Source organism: Symsagittifera roscoffensis, chromosome 2, assembly GCF_963678635.1.
Source record: "Symsagittifera roscoffensis chromosome 2, txSymRosc1.1, whole genome shotgun sequence".
NCBI classification, from domain to species: domain Eukaryota; kingdom Metazoa; phylum Xenacoelomorpha; order Acoela; family Convolutidae; genus Symsagittifera; species Symsagittifera roscoffensis.
The window spans coordinates 63,412,181-63,430,520 of NC_087063.1; the positions used below are offsets into that span (position 1 = coordinate 63,412,181).

Here is an 18,340-nt window from a genome sequence, read left to right on the forward strand (position 1 = left end):
TTTCAACAACCAGACCCCGAAATTGATTTCTTATTAGACTCTGGAGCAGAATCAAAAATCAAAAAAATTCCCACATGGAATGAAATACAATTTCTACATCCAGAATTGTTAACTCTAAAGACTTCAAGCAGACTAGCTACAGCACAAGGATCAAGTTTAACAAACTTTGGAAAAATTCAATTACTCCTCGTTCCAAATCGCACAAAGAAATAAAATAAACTTTTTAATAAACCCTCCAAACAAATATTTCATATTACAGATATTAAACACAATATCGTTGGATTACCTTTTATTACTAAATATATCCCCACTACTATTATCCTAAATAGCAAATTAAATAAAAAAGATAATTACACTTTAATGAAAAACTCATCACTCACATTCATTCAAAGAATATTTAAAAAACCTCCGTTTTTCTCCAAAATTTACCCAATACAACCAGGAACGAAAACATCTGAAACCATTATCAGGATATGTATATAGCTTCTCAATAGGTCAAGTCCATCAAAACAACAAAAAACAAAAAAAAACAAAAAATTTTCATGTTAGAATTTGAATTCAACCCAATTCATAAATTTTTTCGAGGAACAATCTCATCAATAAAATAAACGAAGAAAACAAACTCAGATATAATTTTTTTGCAATGTTACAACAATTCCCCAATTAAATTAACGTTACCTAAATTTTAAGGATATTGTGAAACCAATGCAACTATTTCTCCCGCAATTGAAACAGCATATAGATTGTTAGATATATGTTGAAATTATTAGAGAATGTCAATCAACATTTTTCAAAGAAGAATTATCAATTGATAAGGTAATTAATGATTCAAAACAAAAAACAGACTACTTTACAAAATCGCATTATTTTAAACACACATTTCAAACTACAAAATAAACTAATGAACAGCAGAAATTTCTTACAATGTTTAATTTTCAACACTTGCAAATTATACAGCAAGAATTTGACCAAAAAGCAGAACTACTACTTGAATACCCAATGGCTTACGCTACATCTAAGTTTGATGATGAAAAAGTAAATTCACCATTACATCTACCTCTATAACTTGATGCAATTTCAAAAAAAACAACGAGCAAGTAAAGTTCCAATTCAATGACATGATAAAATCAATAGATTACTAGATATTTTAGAACGATATAAAATCGTTTCTCCGTTTAATGAAGAAGAGCAACCAAAAAGAGACACTTTCAAAAATCCCGTTATTTTTCTCATCGTTATTTTTTCCGTTATTTATCCCGTTGTTGAGGAAAATTTTTAAAAATTGTTCTAGAAGCTAGATACCACAATTCACTTATTGATGAATCTAATGGTAATTGGCCCAGAGAACCAATTCAAGTAATTCTCACGAAAATAAATGGAAAAAACTTTACAACAGCTGACAAAACGATTTGAAGGAATAAAAACACTCCTCACTGAACAATTATCAAATACTATTCCAGATCCAGACCAACTAATTTATGCTATATGCGACGCCTTAAATTTCGGCATTGGCGCAGCATTATTACAATCACACTGTGGAAGAAATAAAGTGGATCTTGTTTCGGCAAACTCAAGACTATTTACACAAGCTGAACTTAGACTCTCTACACTTATGAGAGAATGCACAGCTAAAATATATACTCTCACAGAATATGAATTTTGAATAACTGGATCAAAACATCCAACAGTTCTTTTTACAGATCATAAAACTATATTTTTTCTATTTACACAGAAATCAAATCCAAACCAGAGAGTTTATAAATTTTAATTAGTTCTAATGAAATTCCCAGTTTTACATATGGTTTGGACTGCAGAAAAAATCTTGCATTGCCAGACACACTCAGTTAAAACACACCAGCTGAATTACTAACAAGATAAACAACAGTAGAAATAACAGAAAAAATATTAAGTTTTTTCTTGCATGATAGATCACCATGATTAGAATGCAAATATGCAGTAAAAACTGACGTTGATACTGCACAAATAAATAATTGAAAAATGTTTTCCATTATATCTAGATTGCCGAAAAATCACTACGAAATAGACTTATTAGGAAACTCTACATTTAAACCAATACCATATTCATCATAGATCAAAAAAATACCCAATAAAAACCATCAAAACTAAAAATGTATCGGACAGACCTATTCCCCCAATAGAAAAAGAAAACTTAACTGATAATATTCATTTATCAGCACCCCAGGATTTAGGCTCCAAATACACAATAAATCAAGTTTTTATTCTACACGACCCTCTAGATAATACATCTCTCTCAAGAACAGAAATTAAAAATGTTTTCCTACCAGCCAAAGACAAAATGACACTGAAACTACAATAGAAATATCAAAATCTTGATCAGTCATTAGAAAACTTGGATCTTCGCACAAATATAATATAAAACTCAGATATAATATAAATATAAAAGCAGATATCACAATTCTAGGAAACAAAACATTTCTTAGATACTTCAAAAAAATTAATAACATATCCATAAACGGAAACACCAATGTCCTGGAAAACTGAACATCCTAATTAAAAGAACCCTGTTAACCACTAGTATGATACTCCTAGCAACTCAAATTTCACATTCCTTAAATATAAAAGGACATGCAGGATCGGAAAAAAAAACATACTCAAATTTTATACAAGATTTTAACTTTCCATATGCACCGATTTGGATTAAAGTATTAAGTAAAGATTTCTTAACAAGCCAGTTAAAAAAACCATACCCACATCAGAAACAAATAGCAGAAAAACAATACTTCAAAGGACAAAGTTTGTATTTCAAACACAGAATCTCATTTGATACAAAAGGACCGTTATTATCCTCCTCAGAAGGAAACTCATAAATTATGGTTATAGTTGATGCATTTACACACTATGTAGCACTCAATCCTGAACCTCACTAAAATGCCTATTTTGCATATACAACACTTTACGAACACTGAATAGCAAAATTTGGATTACCAGAAATCCTTATCACCGATAATGACACCGAATTTATAAATTTATGCCATCTTTACAACATTAAAAGTAAACCACGATTGTCTCATGCCCCATGGACTAATGGTTTAGTCGAAAGAATGAACCGTTCTCCAAGAATAACTAAGATGTATCGTACATGGAATAGATAAAAAAACACCGAATGGTAAACAGACGTGAAATTTTTCCCCTTAGCTGATAATTCACAGATAACAACAACCCTAGGACTATCACCTTATGAAATCGTTTTCAATCAAAAAATACTGAACATCACAAGATTTATTAGTTACATACTATGAATGTGAAGACAATGAACAAAAAAAACTACATAAATACGCCATAAACGAAGTAACTCAATGCCAATCCGAACCACAAGAACTAGAAACAACCAATTGAGTAGCGGCACTTTATGCAAAACCCCGAGCTGCAATCATGTCCACAGCAAATTCCTCAAAGCATCCACAAGGCTATTGCCAACCTTTTAAAGAATCGATTTGTTATAATTTACCGTTACACACGCACGTTTAAGATCACTTTCATCACCCACAAATCATAAAATTAGCCTCCGGCACACATACAGAATGGATTTTGAATAGAGATAAAAAACACAATGAAGTTTATCAAAAAATAGACGAAAAAGTATTACAAAGAGAGAATATTCAATAACAAGTTATTTCACGATTCACACCAGCTACAAACCTTAAAATTGGTATGTATGTCTTACGTAACACAAGAAAAAATATCCAAAAAATTGAAACCAATCCGAGAAGGACCATTTCAGATTATTGACAAACCCACTGATGTAACATACAAATTTATTGATTCAAAAAAAAAGGAAAGAGTTCAAAACAGAAACAATCTTCTACCATATTACCAAAAAGAACACAATCTTCGCAAACTAACACAGTTATACTCCTTTTCAGGACTAAAGTTGTCCACGACAACTCAGACTATAATCAGCAACAAACACATGATATAGATTGCTCATCACAATTATTAGAACCAAAAGAAAGTTAAAAATACATCAACAAAACCTCAAGAAAGAAGCAATAAAGAAATACCTCAAAAATAAAGAAAAATCGAAAACTAGAAGAGAAAATTTATCACAAGAAACAAAAGAAAAGTCTCAACTACGACAATCACCATGACTCCGAATTCACCCACGGAAAAATTGCAAAACTGTCATCCCACAATCTAAAATTTTAAAGAAAGTTGAATTTCAAAAATGGCTTTCCAATTACTTAATCAATTCTAACATTTTAAAATAAAAGAAATTTTTCTTGTCTTAACCACAATTCGTGCTGACACTCTTGAAAAACTAGTTAAACTTTAGCCAATCAGAAACTATTTAAACATCACCCCATTCTGACACCACTTCTTTAGCCGACACTTTACTGACTTCAAACATATATAAAACTATAACTTAAAGACCTCCAGGTCAAAAATAAGCAACACGTTCATATTCGACAACTGAAATAAACAAGTATAAACTCTCCCCCCAGCTAACAAAAAACTCTTCCTCCAGCTCCATCAATTATATCAGCTCAATCTTTTCCACTCCCATTATTCTTAACAGAACTTATCTATGAATATGATAGATAAACATAAAAGACACTTGGATCCTTAAAATTCTGTAAACCATATTCGGGATTATCCTTCACACGTCTGTTTTAATAATTTTTTTCCTACAAATAATCTCTCCGTTTGTTCTTTCAGAACCAAGATTCCATCAAAATCCTTCCCTTTGAACAGGACCACAAGATTTATTAGTTACATACTATGAATGTGAAGACAATGAACAAAAAAGACTACATAAATACGCCATAAACGAAGTAACTCAATGCCAATCCGAACCACAAGAACTAGAAACAACCAATTGAGTAGCGGCACTTTATGCAAAACCCCGAGCTGCAACCTTAACAGAGTATAAATTCACAGCAACACTTTCAGAGAAAACAGTACATTGTTCCCAATTCTCAAATGGAAACAAAAAGGACTCGATCACGAATCTTTCTATCAAAGCAAAAAAGAAAGACTGTTATATCTTAATCTTGACATTTGTAAAAAACGAGCTCACGATTAAAGTTAGTCACCAGCAAAGACAAAAATCAAAAATTGATAACTTTTCAAGTTTTTCTAGACTCTGCACATCAAGCAGAACTTTGAAAGATACCAAGGTCATATAAGATCAGACTATAAATACCCGTTCCAAGGCGCACTCGAACAATTAAATTATGAACTCCATGATAAAAACTGGATAGCACGAATTGGAATAAACAACCTTTCTAATTGTAAAGCAGCCACAAAAAATGAAGGATATGAAGAATTAATGTTTTTTGATTGGAAAATCCAATTAGAAAAAGTACAACTAACACGAGATTTAAAAGGCGAAACCATAATTTATCAGGGAAAACGGTTGCCTTGCAAAACTGACCAAGGTTATTGCGACCCAACAACAAGAAAAGAAGCAACTATTGTTTGGTTCCCTGAAGACATATGTACCACATTTCAGGTTACAAGAATTTACGCAAGAATGATATTATTTCATCAAAAACATTTCATTGAATCAATCCCTTATGATAAAGTAAACCCTGATAAAATCCGACAAAACAGAAACCGTTCTAACAATATCGATGGAATAGAAAATAAATTGACGCGTTTTCAAATCTATCCCGAAACAGAACTCGCCTGCAAATATAAAACTCCACTTTACAAAACACAATATTCAAATATTTTTGTCGAATACGAAAAAAGCTTCGACATGGTAACAGGAAAATTAATAAATAACCCAAATCTAACGTTCCATAGTTCTAAAGACGAAAATTCATACATCCCAAAAAAAAATATTTTTGAAAAACATAGGAAGTACTGGTGGAAAACTTCGCCCACAAGATAAAAGCAGCACATGTTTACAAGAAATATCACTCATGAACAATACTAAATTTGGCGCAATTTGACATGACAATCACTTAGATATGAAATTGTAGTGCACAATTAGCAGAATCTTTCAAGAATTGTCACTATCAGAATTAGATACACTTCATCAATTATGTGAACTAGAACGAACACAAATTTTACAATCGCAGTACTAAAAATACCTTATGCTGGAAAATTATTATCGGGCAAAAGGTCAAAATTCATTGATATTGAAGGAAACATACTATGGTATTACACATGTACAAAAAAAGTAATACCATTGAATGTTTTTGAAGATAAGAGATGTTATAAAAGAATACCTATATTCTACAAAAACAAAATACTATTTGTCGAGACACTTTCCGGACGAACATATTGGAAATCGGCAGACACATGTGGATCTAAAAACAGCCACAAGGTTGTACAGCTAAACCCGGATGAGGATAAATATCTTCTCGCCCCATACCCTACACTTATGCCACCATTAGAGAAATTTTCACCAAAAAGTATCAGAGCTATTGCTCGTAACCCCAATATAGATTTACAATCAAAAGATATATACTCCAGATCCGATATACTACATCATATTCGCACAAAACAACTTCAATAACTAACAAAACTGGACACAATCCAAAGACAATCAAAAGATCTGAATTTAAGAAGAAACCTTGCAGAAACAGCAGGATTTTCAGACATCTATGCACAAGACTACAGTGGATACTTTAAAGATATAAAAAAAATTACATTTATTTAAACTGTGAAAAATACCGTCCACAAAATATTTCACCTATTAATGTTTTTAGTTTTGCAAACCACAAAAACGAACTTCTCGCCTTTCTAGGATGGCTCTATTACATCTTAGAAAGAGTGACGCTCAGATCTTATACGCTTAGTTCTCACTCTTATTTAATCTTTTCCCACTATCTTTCAATATACTCACACCAAATAAACGTGACTTACACTGCTCAAATCGAATAATGTTACGCACTAAACAAACTCACACCTACACTTATTCTACATTTATTCAACGCCACTATATAACTAATGCACCATCACGAAAGCCACGACATCGATTCACATTTATCATTTCTAAATATACTTCACCATTCTTCCTAAACTTCACCTACTATATAAAAGACAGTAAAATCCAAGGCATCATCCGAAACTACGACCACATAAGACAAATGTATTTATTCTGCCCACTAACCAATTGTTTTAACGTCGAAGAATCCCGCGAACTAATTGTCCCCCACGAATATATATACAGTCCAACAGTCTAGAAGATATTCATAAAACTAAATAAAATCATAAGCTATATAACCTAACTCAAAACACACTGCATGAAATTTTACTCAATAGTGACGAGCACAAAATCGTCCGAGCACTCGAGTTTCTATGGTCTCTCCTCCAAACTAAGTACGTCATCCTCATGCTAGCCAAACTCCTCACATCATCCGACGCAATTCGCACTAATTTTCCAAATGGATTTTTGCAGACGACCACCCTTTGTAAGTATAATCAAGCAATCAAACAAATAAAATTCAAACACTACTAACCATTCTTTATAAATGTCTCACTTTTCCTTTTTTTTATTTCACCACTCTATCATCTAAAACAAATGAAAATAAACCAAAAAATTGTAATTTTTTTTTATAAACTTTTCAAATTCATTTTAACAATTGCAGTATGTAATTGAAGCAGTAAAATTTCCCTTTCGACAACAGTAATCTCATAAATAAAAACACCCACAGCAGTAAATTAATATTTCCATGTTGTAAATTCATTGAAAATTGCATATAAATTAAAAAAGAAATAATATTTTTACCAGACGTTTTTTTATGAATTGAAATTCTTCACTCGCCCATAAATCACAATTTTTTCCACAATTGCACAGCTCGCCCACGGAGAATTGTTTCGTTAATAATTTTCAAGTTTTAACTTTCACTGATAACAACTCTCACTTGTTTGCACACGTTTCAAACTTTCCTTCATACCGGTTGGAGAGAAATATATAGTAAGGTGAACTAACCAACGCAACTTACTGACGTCACAAAACCACAAACTAATAGTTTGACTAAGTAAGAAAATCCCACAGTGCCCAAACCGGATTAAACACAGATTAAAACTGGATAATTTATTCTTTTGAAAACCACTTTCAAGTTTTAATAACACCAAAAAAAACACTAAAAAGTTGAAGGACAAACTAAAAAACAAATTATTCTACCTATGAAAAAAAAAGGACACAACCAAAACAAAAAAAGAGAAAAACACGTAATGAAAAGGCAACAAAAGATTGAATATATAAAGAGACTCTGTACAAAGAGATCATAAAATATAGCAATCTCCTGGCCTAACCAACCAGAGGGACGTCCTGAGCATGCTCTTTAGCCGGCCTAACGCAACACAACCACTCTTTGTGACCCACACTCTATTTTTGCTGAGAATTTAAGCGATTTTTGCTGAGAGTGTGAGCGACTCTTTAAAAATAACCAAACTAAAATAAAAACGCTTTTGCGATAACAATTAAAAGTTATTCTTAACTAAAACTTGACTTTCAAGAAGTAATTACATAAATGCAGTATGTAAAGATTTCTTAGAGCCCAAGAAACGAGAAGCAAAGGAGTTGACAACCCGACTACACTCCAACTCTGGAATGCCAAATCTATTTGGTACGCTGCCGAAGTCACTATCCTCAAAGGATTTAAAGTATGGACTCAACATCGCAGCAAAGGAAACCCATTGAACAAGACCAATGGCCATCTCGATGTTGATCTCACATACCGATCCTAGTCACTTGGCACTTCACACGGAAAAGTCAAACTTCACCCTGCACGTAGTCTCGCTCTAAACTTAATGAAATCGATACATTATTGCATCGAGCAGAAGTCTTGACACAATCACCCAAGACTACCCACGATCAACGAGATCCATCTTGAATCACGAACAAAACAATCTTCTTCCATTTACACGATAAATTATGTCTCTGGCCTCGTCAAGAAGTCACTGCTCAAAACCTGCAAAGGAAACTACGTCAGTCGTCCTTCACTACAATAAACAAATAAAAACTAAAAACTCTCCAAGCCCCGGATGGGTAGAACCAGTTCTGAACTAGTATTTATTAACCAATTGTTTTATTGATAAAAACTATCACTATAAAAAATTACTAACTCACCAATCATTTTCCATCTCTAACATTGATACTTATTTGTAAGTGCTGAAACTACTTGTAGTTTCAGCACCAGAACAATTTGAATAAATCTTTGAATACAGTTGTTCTCCTTCTGGAAACACTCCAAGAACTTACTTGCAAAAACCAGTATACACTAGATCCATTGAGAGTAAATACAAGAGTAAGATTAAGACTGGTATTAGACAAAGAAGTTGCACGAATCTATCCGGCCGAAAATATGATAGCGTGACGAACAGACAGTGTACCTTATCTGGAATTATTCTATGAGTACAGGCCAAAAGTCATAACTCAGTACATAATCTTTCTATTCTTTACTAGATTTGAATGAGGAGGAGGTGGTTAAAACGATCTGTTATAAAAAAAATTTTAATACACCACTGTTTAATGACTCTCTTTTTGCATTAATACACCCCTTTTTGCAAGCTCAATACACGTTGGCGCGACTGCAGTGGCCATAACTTGCTGTTAATTTGCTGTTTGAAGAATAAAGCGTGTATTAGATAAGCAGCAACCCATTTATCAAATAAAGCGTGTTAGATGAACAGAGCGACCAAATGGCATAATGGAACCAGTTCTAAACTAGTATTTATAACATAATATTTTTTTGATAAAACTATCCCTATAATATATTACTAACTAACCAGTCATATTACTAATTAACACTGAGAACTATTTGTAGTGCTGAAACTACCTGTAGTTTCAGCACCAGATCAATTTGAATAAATCTTAGAAGACAGTTGTTCTCCTTTGGACAAGTTCCATAAACCAAACCCGCAAATACCAGTATACACTAGATCTAGTGAGACTAGGAGATATAAAAGTAGGATTAAGATTTGTATTAGATTAAGAAGTTGCACGAATCTATCCGGCCGAAAAAAAAGATAGCCGGACGAGCAGACGGTGTACGCTATCTGAAATGAATCTACGAGAAAGCTACCTCCGGCTTAAACTCATCTGGTGCGACCAAACAAGAACTAACTAAACAAGACCTAACAAAAGTCCCAAACAAGAAGACCTAACTAACCTAGGTTGAGCAAATTAGAGTTAGACCAAAAATGCAAACTGCAAAATGATAGATGGTATAGACAAATCCAATTGGGTATTTCTCTACGTCTCAATGAATCTACTCCAATATTCCAAACCTTACAACAAACACCAGTTCGATAACTGACCAATAGACAAAGCTACTACATCCTGTCAAGACGCAAACGGCAAAGAGTTTATGTCTTCAGAACCCTCTATGCAGTAGATTTTCATTCTCTGACATGAAAATAAATTCACTTTGAAAAATAAACCTAATTTCCAAGCAATAAATTTCTTGATAATTTATAGCCATATTTTATAACGATAATAACGACGAAAAAAATTAACAGAAGTCATTTCTTTCATCAAAATCTGCAGTATTTTTATTTCGAAAACTTTAGTAAAATTAAATTAATTTGATTGAAAATACAAAAATTAGTTAGAAAATAAAATTATATAAGTTATATTAAAATTATAAAAAGTATCTTGCTTCTCGAGAACATGTTTTTCTTCATCCTCGCTTACTCACCTATAAAATATATGCTTTTATTGAAAAACTAATATAATTTAAAATCATAATCCTTGGACAAATTTTTCAACTTAAAAATTTTCTTTCATTTAAAACTTGTATCTAAATAATTATCAAGGCCTATCCTTGCTTTTCGATAATAAAAATTTATTTTAAAATACAGATTGTCCAAGCTTCCCTTGGATCTTTAAATTTAACCTTAAATTAAGGATTATTCATTTTAATTAATTGATCATCAAGGCCACCCTTGGATCAATCAGGACAATTTTGTTCTCTTCACGTCATAATTATAAGCGTCTAACGACCTCAAACGTCGATGATTTACTCTCCAACCATTTATCAAAGACCCAGGACTAGTAGAAAATTTTGGAAAACTAACCATTATAGTTAGGGTAAACAGTGAAGAACATCGGTTACTCATCCTTTACTTGAGCCCTTCCTCTTAGCTGACCCAGGCTAAAACTACCATAATATTAGTGGGTTTTAAAATAGTATCTAACGATCTACTTGCGTTCTAATTATACCTGAACCTTGTGGGTTGATTTACTATTTTTCAACCCTTGGTCACAAATCTCAACCCCTAGGTAAGATTAGGTAAGTAACTCATAAATTAAAACCTAGTCACAAGAAAGTAAAAATCATTCTAACGAATTGATATACTCTCTCTCTTTCTCCAACCCGTCAACCTCGACAATCTAATCCCCAAGATTAAGATGACCAACAAAACGTAAGAACTAACAGTTTAAGAAACAAAAAATTCTAACCCTTGGATTTTGCATCTTTCATCCTAAACCTTATGCGAAGTGATAATTTAGGTAGTAAACACACAGTAGTACTTCACAGTTGTTTAATTCAAAACGAAAGATACGATCTTGTAATTACACCACATAGACGAACAATAGGATATATTATCATTTTCTTAGTATTAAAAAAAAATAGATTATCATTTTCTTAGTATGATTGACGTTTCTAATAATTGTTTAATCAATTAGCCCGCATAAATCAATACAAGTTAATGTTATTCTGTTCTTCTGCTCTTGGACCCATTCGGCTCTTAGACTATTCTGCTTATTGCTCCGCCGCCCTTAGTTTATATTATTTTTTATTCCTCCTGCGGATCTTGTTAGTTATTCCCCCTCCCCCCCCCCCCCACTAGTGCAATAAAGGAGGGAATAGTAAACAAGATCCGCAGGAGGAATAAATAAGAATAAAAAATGAGGGAGGCGGAGCAATAACCAGAATAGTCTAAGAGCCGAATTGCAATAAGGGGGGGGGGGGGTGGGATAGTTAACAAGGTTCAAAAATCGTATATGCTTAACCGTTCAATTCTTTCTTTGTGGGGGAGGGGGGATTCAAACCATAGGGGGGGAAAGAGTTAACAAGATCCCTTCCTGCTTTTAGAACTGATCGCTGTCTGCTTTAAGAATTAAGACAAACTTTTCGGACAGAACAGGTCGTCAAGTATAGAGAAATACTACCCTAACCAATCAGCCTCGACATGTTACCGGTCTTCGAAAATTTAACCGATCTTCTAAAAACAAGAATTTATGATTATTGTTCCGACTTTCGATACGAAAGTAACGGAATATTTGTGCTCGGAGTGACTTTTTAACTAGCCATTTTTGACGAATTTTTTTTATATCGTTCGAAAATTATTGTTGTCCTGAGCTTAAATTTGAAAAGATATTTCACCTGTGATCATTTTTTGTGAGGTTATGGGGGTTTAAAGATTGGCATTTTGGCCAATTTGGGACAATTGACGCGCGATGTATTTCGCGCTTTTAACGCGTAAGCAGAGATTTAATCCGTTTTGGAAGTCATTCCAAATTGGTTGAATTAAGCTTATTTCAAATTGATAGAATAAGCGAAATCTATTCTTTTGTACTTTATATGGCATGTGGGGGGATGATTTTCACTAAAAAGTTCAAATTTCAGAAATTTTTTTTTCATTTTGTTTTATTACATTCAATTTTTTTAATGTTATTACTATTCCATAAATCTTAAAAGGCAGTCGGAACATTCAGAGCTTCGCTCTGATACGAGCAGTATTGTTGTTTTTGCGTACGTTTAATATTCTTTTCTCAATTTTGATTGGTTAAAATTGTGTTCGCCTACTTGATGACCTGTCTACTTAAAAAGTTGTCTATTTGTTGCTCTGTAACACTTATCTCTGGACTTACTCAAAGTTTACCTCCGAACTTATTTAACTCAATTTTTAAATCAAACTAGTAGAAATAATAAGGTTTCATTTTAGAACACTGCTCAGAAACCCGGAAATCGTACAAAAAGAGCTGTTTCTGATACAAAAACTTTGCACCGCACAATTGTTAGTGAGTCGATTGTTTCAAAAGAGCCAGTGACAAACTTTGGTCCTAGTTTTTGTCAGGACATTTTAAAATCAGTCACAGAATGGAATTTTTGCGAGCGGTTCTTCGTTGATGACTCTCAATGTAAAGAGTCATGCGCGTCCAATGATGAAAAAAGTTTCTGCACCGATGTCAAAGACAGAGAGATCAAGCTGCAAATAGTGTTGGAGGATTTCCAAAACTATCAAGAAGAGTACCGAAAGCAAGCTGATCTTGTAATAAGGTACATGAAAGTTTCAAACCATCAATCTGCTTTTGTGGACTTATGACATTTGAGGATAAAAGCTTTTTGCTTTTCCATGTAAAATTTTAAGGAGCTAGATTCGGTGACATCAGCAGAATAAAAACTTAATTGTGTTGATCTGAAACCTGTGTAAGATGTGTTAATCTGTAGAAATTGAGCAAAACGGAAGCACCTTTGTCGCATAAATTACTACTTAGGTTTACTTTACTACTAATTTGTTTTACGAGCCAGGTAAACTTAAGTTTCTTAGGAATAAACCAAAATGGGCCATAGACACTTAGCATATTGGTAGGGGATTCACTTTGAGATCGTCAGATCGTGTAATCGATCCTCTGCCATGGCAATGATAGTGTGTGAGGTCGAGCTGTTATTTGACCTCTAGCTTCAGGTCTACGGCAGCCTGACCGGTTTCAGCCTCAATAATGGCAGCACGTGAAAATTCTAGACGCAAAAAAAGAGCATTTCTCAACAAAATAATTCAGTCTGGAATGAGGGGAAATGATAGAAACGGACTATGCTTAAACAAGCTGGATAGCCTTTCAAATATCCTCTGCGAATCGCAGAAACCACAAAAAAGGGAAAAAGAAGAATCTATGTTGTGGTCTTATTTCATTCATATCGAAACTTGTTTTTAGACAGCACTGTTGGGTGAAAATATTCACGAGCACAATGAAACTTAAGTTACACGAGCGAGACGACAGAAAAATTCTCATAGACTCAATCGAGATCGACCCCTCAAGATACGACAAAACGAAGCCCTGGTTATTCAATGACGTACAGGTTAATCTCTCCTTGAAGCAGAGTGGCGGTGACCCCAAGTACTATATCAAGCATCAAAAACTGAGGATATTTGAGCCTGTCAATCTACTGAACACATTCAGCGTCAACGCAATTCAGCCATTTGCGAATGCACTTATTAACCAATTGAACGCCAAGTACATTGAAATACACCCCATTACAGAGCTATAAATGTTTATTTTCATTGATATGTACATCATTCTGTACGTTTTCATTTTTGAATAAAAATAAGAATGAATTAAGATCTCTTCAAAGTTTTTGAAAGTTTTTGAAAGTTTTTAGAGTCTTTTTTAGAGTTTTGCTTTTGAGTTTAAGAAAGATCTTAGTACTCTTTTTTTCTGAGATTAAATTTAAAATAGATTTTTGTAGATTTTTAATCAACTAGGGAAAAATATATCATGAAACGTTTTCAGAGCGTTCGAAGCTTCTTCGCTCTGAAGAGTTTTACGGCAGCAATTGCGAAACACGGTCACGGCTTCCACTTCACAGTTAAAATGTCCTTGCGCAAGTGAAGCCAAAACTTATAAGCTCAGAAAAAAATTAGATGCAAGTCTTAATTAGGCGCACAACAAAGAATTGCTGTATATGAGCTCAACATCCTGTATGAGGGTCCCTTAAGAATTCATTTTATCGAAGATAACATAACAACTTCTAATATCTCAAAAACTTAAAGTCTTCGATTGATAATTTGAGCCTGAAGCACCTCCACAAAACTTGATTTATAGATGCCCTTCAACAAATTATCATTGAAATGGTATCTGTTATTAGTTTGAGTAAAAAGCCACACATCTGGCAGCTTGTTTATGTGCATATCAATTTGAACTGTTATGATTATTAATTTCAGCAAGCACTGAACGCTTTTCTAAAAAGTATTCAATACTTTTTAAAAGCCTTGAATACTCGAATACCTCACTCAGCCCTATCTAACATTAAATTTTAGAACCTGAAAACCAATACATGCATTCAGGGGCTGATCTAGAATTTTCTCGAGGGGCTCAGGGCTCTTTTTCCTTCCCCCCCCCCCCCCCCCCCACCTCACTCAAACATGAATTTTATGGTCTAACGAGTGGTTTTACAAGGTGAATTATGACCAAATATGCTTGTTATGGTCTAATTAGTCTGCATGTCAATTTTTACGACAATCGGACAAAGTGAGCAGTAACTTCAAATATAAAAATTTGCAGGTGGGGAGAAAAAGGAAAAAGAGCCGGAGTCAGATTTTATCGACTTCTTTAGGCCGACCAAACCAATTTTGCGAGATCTGACAAATCACTATGAAGACGGTTCCCCCTCAAAATTAGTATACATGGGCGCCAAAGGCGCATTTCGAAAAAAATTGAGGTTCCGGCAGCCACCAATGGAAATTTCAAAATAGTGCAGAAGAGGGACCCTTTGGGTCGGCAAGGGGTCGAATCCTGATTGGGAGGCGTCCGTCCCCCCTAACCCTGCTGGTGCATGCATTTCCTAAGTCCTACTTTTGATGATCGGAAAAAAAAAACGTAGGTACTGACTAACAATAGAACGAAATTATTTGAATTTTTCTAAAATTTATCCTGTCTGAAATTACTCTATGAGTGAGCCACCCCGGACTTAATTCCACAAAGGACGAATCTCTAAATTTTTTCCCGACATAAAATTAAAACAGAGCTGCATACAGCATCTAGCTCAAAAAAAGGACGAATCCGCTTATATGTGATTTGAAGCATGTGCTCAATTGCCAGATCATCTTTTTAAAAAATAAATCACAAAGTTAGAAATTTAATCAGAAAAACAATTGCGAGACGAGATTTTAAAAAATACGAAAATTTATAACTGAATCTTTGAACAAATTCTTTCGGAAAAATTAATTGATGTCTCTGCTAATCGCAGAGAATCTATGAAATGCTATTAAGCTTGTCTACCCTAATTCGTCTTACCCATAATCTAGACAGTTATTTTATTGAGCGAAACTCTGTTTTGCGACTCACGGCTGTTCTTGTGCCTAGAGTTTTCACGTGGTACCATTATTGCAATTGAAATCGGTCATACTGTCGTAGAAATCAAGATAGAGGTCACATAAGAGCTCATCCTCTCACGCAAGGATCGCAATGGCAGGGGAGCAAAAACACCATCTGATGCTTTTAAAATTTTACCACTGTACTTAGTGCTTCATGTTTTGAAGATCTACGTGCCTCAAAAAATCGCAAACTACAACTACGTTTCAATTTCTACTATAAGATGCAATTTAGGACTTGCAATTGTTTTTTAATACAATTGTTGTATAAAACCAAAAATGTTACAAGAAAAATTTCGGCAATGTCAGATAAAAAAAGTATCGAATTTCGAAACTTTCAAAAACTGATATTTAATTTACAATCGTAAGTTTTCATGGAAAAACTGGCAACTCTAGAGATAGAAACTAACTTTTACCACAAGAAGATCAAAAATTTGACAGTTTTAATTCATAATTATCAAACTGAGGCTTGCCAGTTTAAATGAAAATTAGACATAAATTTAACTTACAAAAAGTGAAACGAAAAAACACATCAAAAAAACAAACACTAACAGCAAAAAAAATAAACCTAATTCAAGCCTTTTCATTGAACACAGATGCCGTTATGAGATTTCCATCACTTGCGACGAAACGCAGGCTAATACAAGCATTGCAAGCTAATACAAGAAAATGAAACGGACATAAATGTCAAAAAAAACAATTAACAAAAATGAATCATTTTTCTTTGAAAAAACTAACTCGGGGGGAAAATCACCAGTATTAAAAAATGTTTTAGTATATTTGATCGAGCATTCGCCAAGCCGTTAAAAGTTGGGTAGGCTCCAATTGAGCCAAGAAAAATTTTAAATTAAAAAAGAAAAAATGTCTAAAAAAAATTGAGAGATTAAGTTTAAAAAATTGTTACACCATAATCGGCCTATAATTCGATTTACTTATTAAAAAATTTCTTTCAAGCTGAACAAAATTATTGAACAAGACGACTGTCAGTTAAAGTAAAATGGTTAAAATTAAAAAAAAAACTAGTGCTTTAGAAACGATGTCGGCAAAAATTGAGCAGAAAACGGAACTCCGACAATTTCTTCCGGGAAGTTTTTTTCCTTTAATACATACTAATAAACAATGGTTCGACTGGAACATAAAGCCCAAACCATACATTGCAAAACAACCTTGTTTCCTTTAAATCAAATGAGAAGTAACATGGAGTTTGCTAAGGATCTGTTAGAAAGTAAATTCAGTATCTTACAGATTAATAAAAAAAAGTTCAGGGGCAAAAAAAATCTAGTTCTCGATCACAAGACACTTGCTTTGGCAAGTGTAATTAAAAGACAGAAAAAAAATTCCGAAATTTGCTAGTGAACTTTCAGGCAAAATCTTAGACGGTCAATTTGAAAAGGTACCTATCTTTTCAATCAACTTAGTTAATCAGAAATTTCTTTTCAAAAAGAATTCTCTGTTCTTCCCGTCAACTGCAGAAGTGTTATTGGAGAATGCTGTTAGTTTTATGGATAAAAAATGAAGTTGAGTAATTAACAAAAAAGTTAAAATTCAACCCAAAATGTAATCTTCGTTATGAGCAAACTTTGAGACTTTCAGAAAAAGGATTAGGATTTCATGATCTGCCAGTTGCTTCCAACTTAAGTCTCTTTCAACTTTGGCGCGTAGTTTGTACAGAAAAAGTCGAAATTTCCCAAAAATTCAAAAATTACACAAAAAGGCGAAGATGCGCTCCGCAAATAGTAGCGTGAACACGACAAAAAGCAGCTCTATCATGTGGAATAAAAAAAATAAGCCTCAAATTAGCAAAAACTCAGCTACGTGTCAGATTCGATCTGTGACCTAACAATTTTGAGTCTCACGCACTAACCACTCAAGTACGGACGCTCGCTTAAAATTCCCTGAAAACCGATAAAGCAGCTATCACATGTTAATAAACTGCTTAATCGTTTCAGCAAAAACGGCACCAAATGCAAAAACAAAAACAATTTTGCATGAAACATACGGTAAAGCATAAAACCAAACTATCTATTAATTATGAGTATCAAAAAATGCAGATACATAGAATTGAAAGTTTCTGAAATCAAGCTTTTTATTGTGCTGCAGTTTGATACAAATAACTTTTTTCGATTCATTTGATGAATTAAAAATGTATCAACTGTGTTAACTTTCTACTAATCAAATGCCTAAGCACATATGCCATTATTTTGCTGCAGCCATTATTTTGCGGCTTTACCTTGCTGCAGCTTTTTTATTTACGAATTAGGTGTGAAAAAAGAAGGTATGTACTAAAACACAAAACTCA

General features: G+C 33.5%; 1 protein-coding gene across 1 annotated transcript in view; it reads left to right on the plus strand.

The window, feature by feature from the left end:
* Positions 1-14,243, plus strand: part of LOC134839917 (uncharacterized) — a 46,972-nt gene extending 32,729 nt beyond the window's left edge. Inside the window, exons 3-4 of the mRNA XM_063855544.1 lie at positions 12,895-13,229; positions 13,886-14,243. Of these exons, the coding sequence (XP_063711614.1) occupies positions 12,895-13,229; positions 13,886-14,219 (669 nt within the window). The 3' untranslated portion in view covers positions 14,220-14,243. The remainder of the gene's footprint in view (positions 1-12,894; positions 13,230-13,885) is intronic.
* Positions 14,244-18,340: the final 4,097 nt, after the last annotated feature.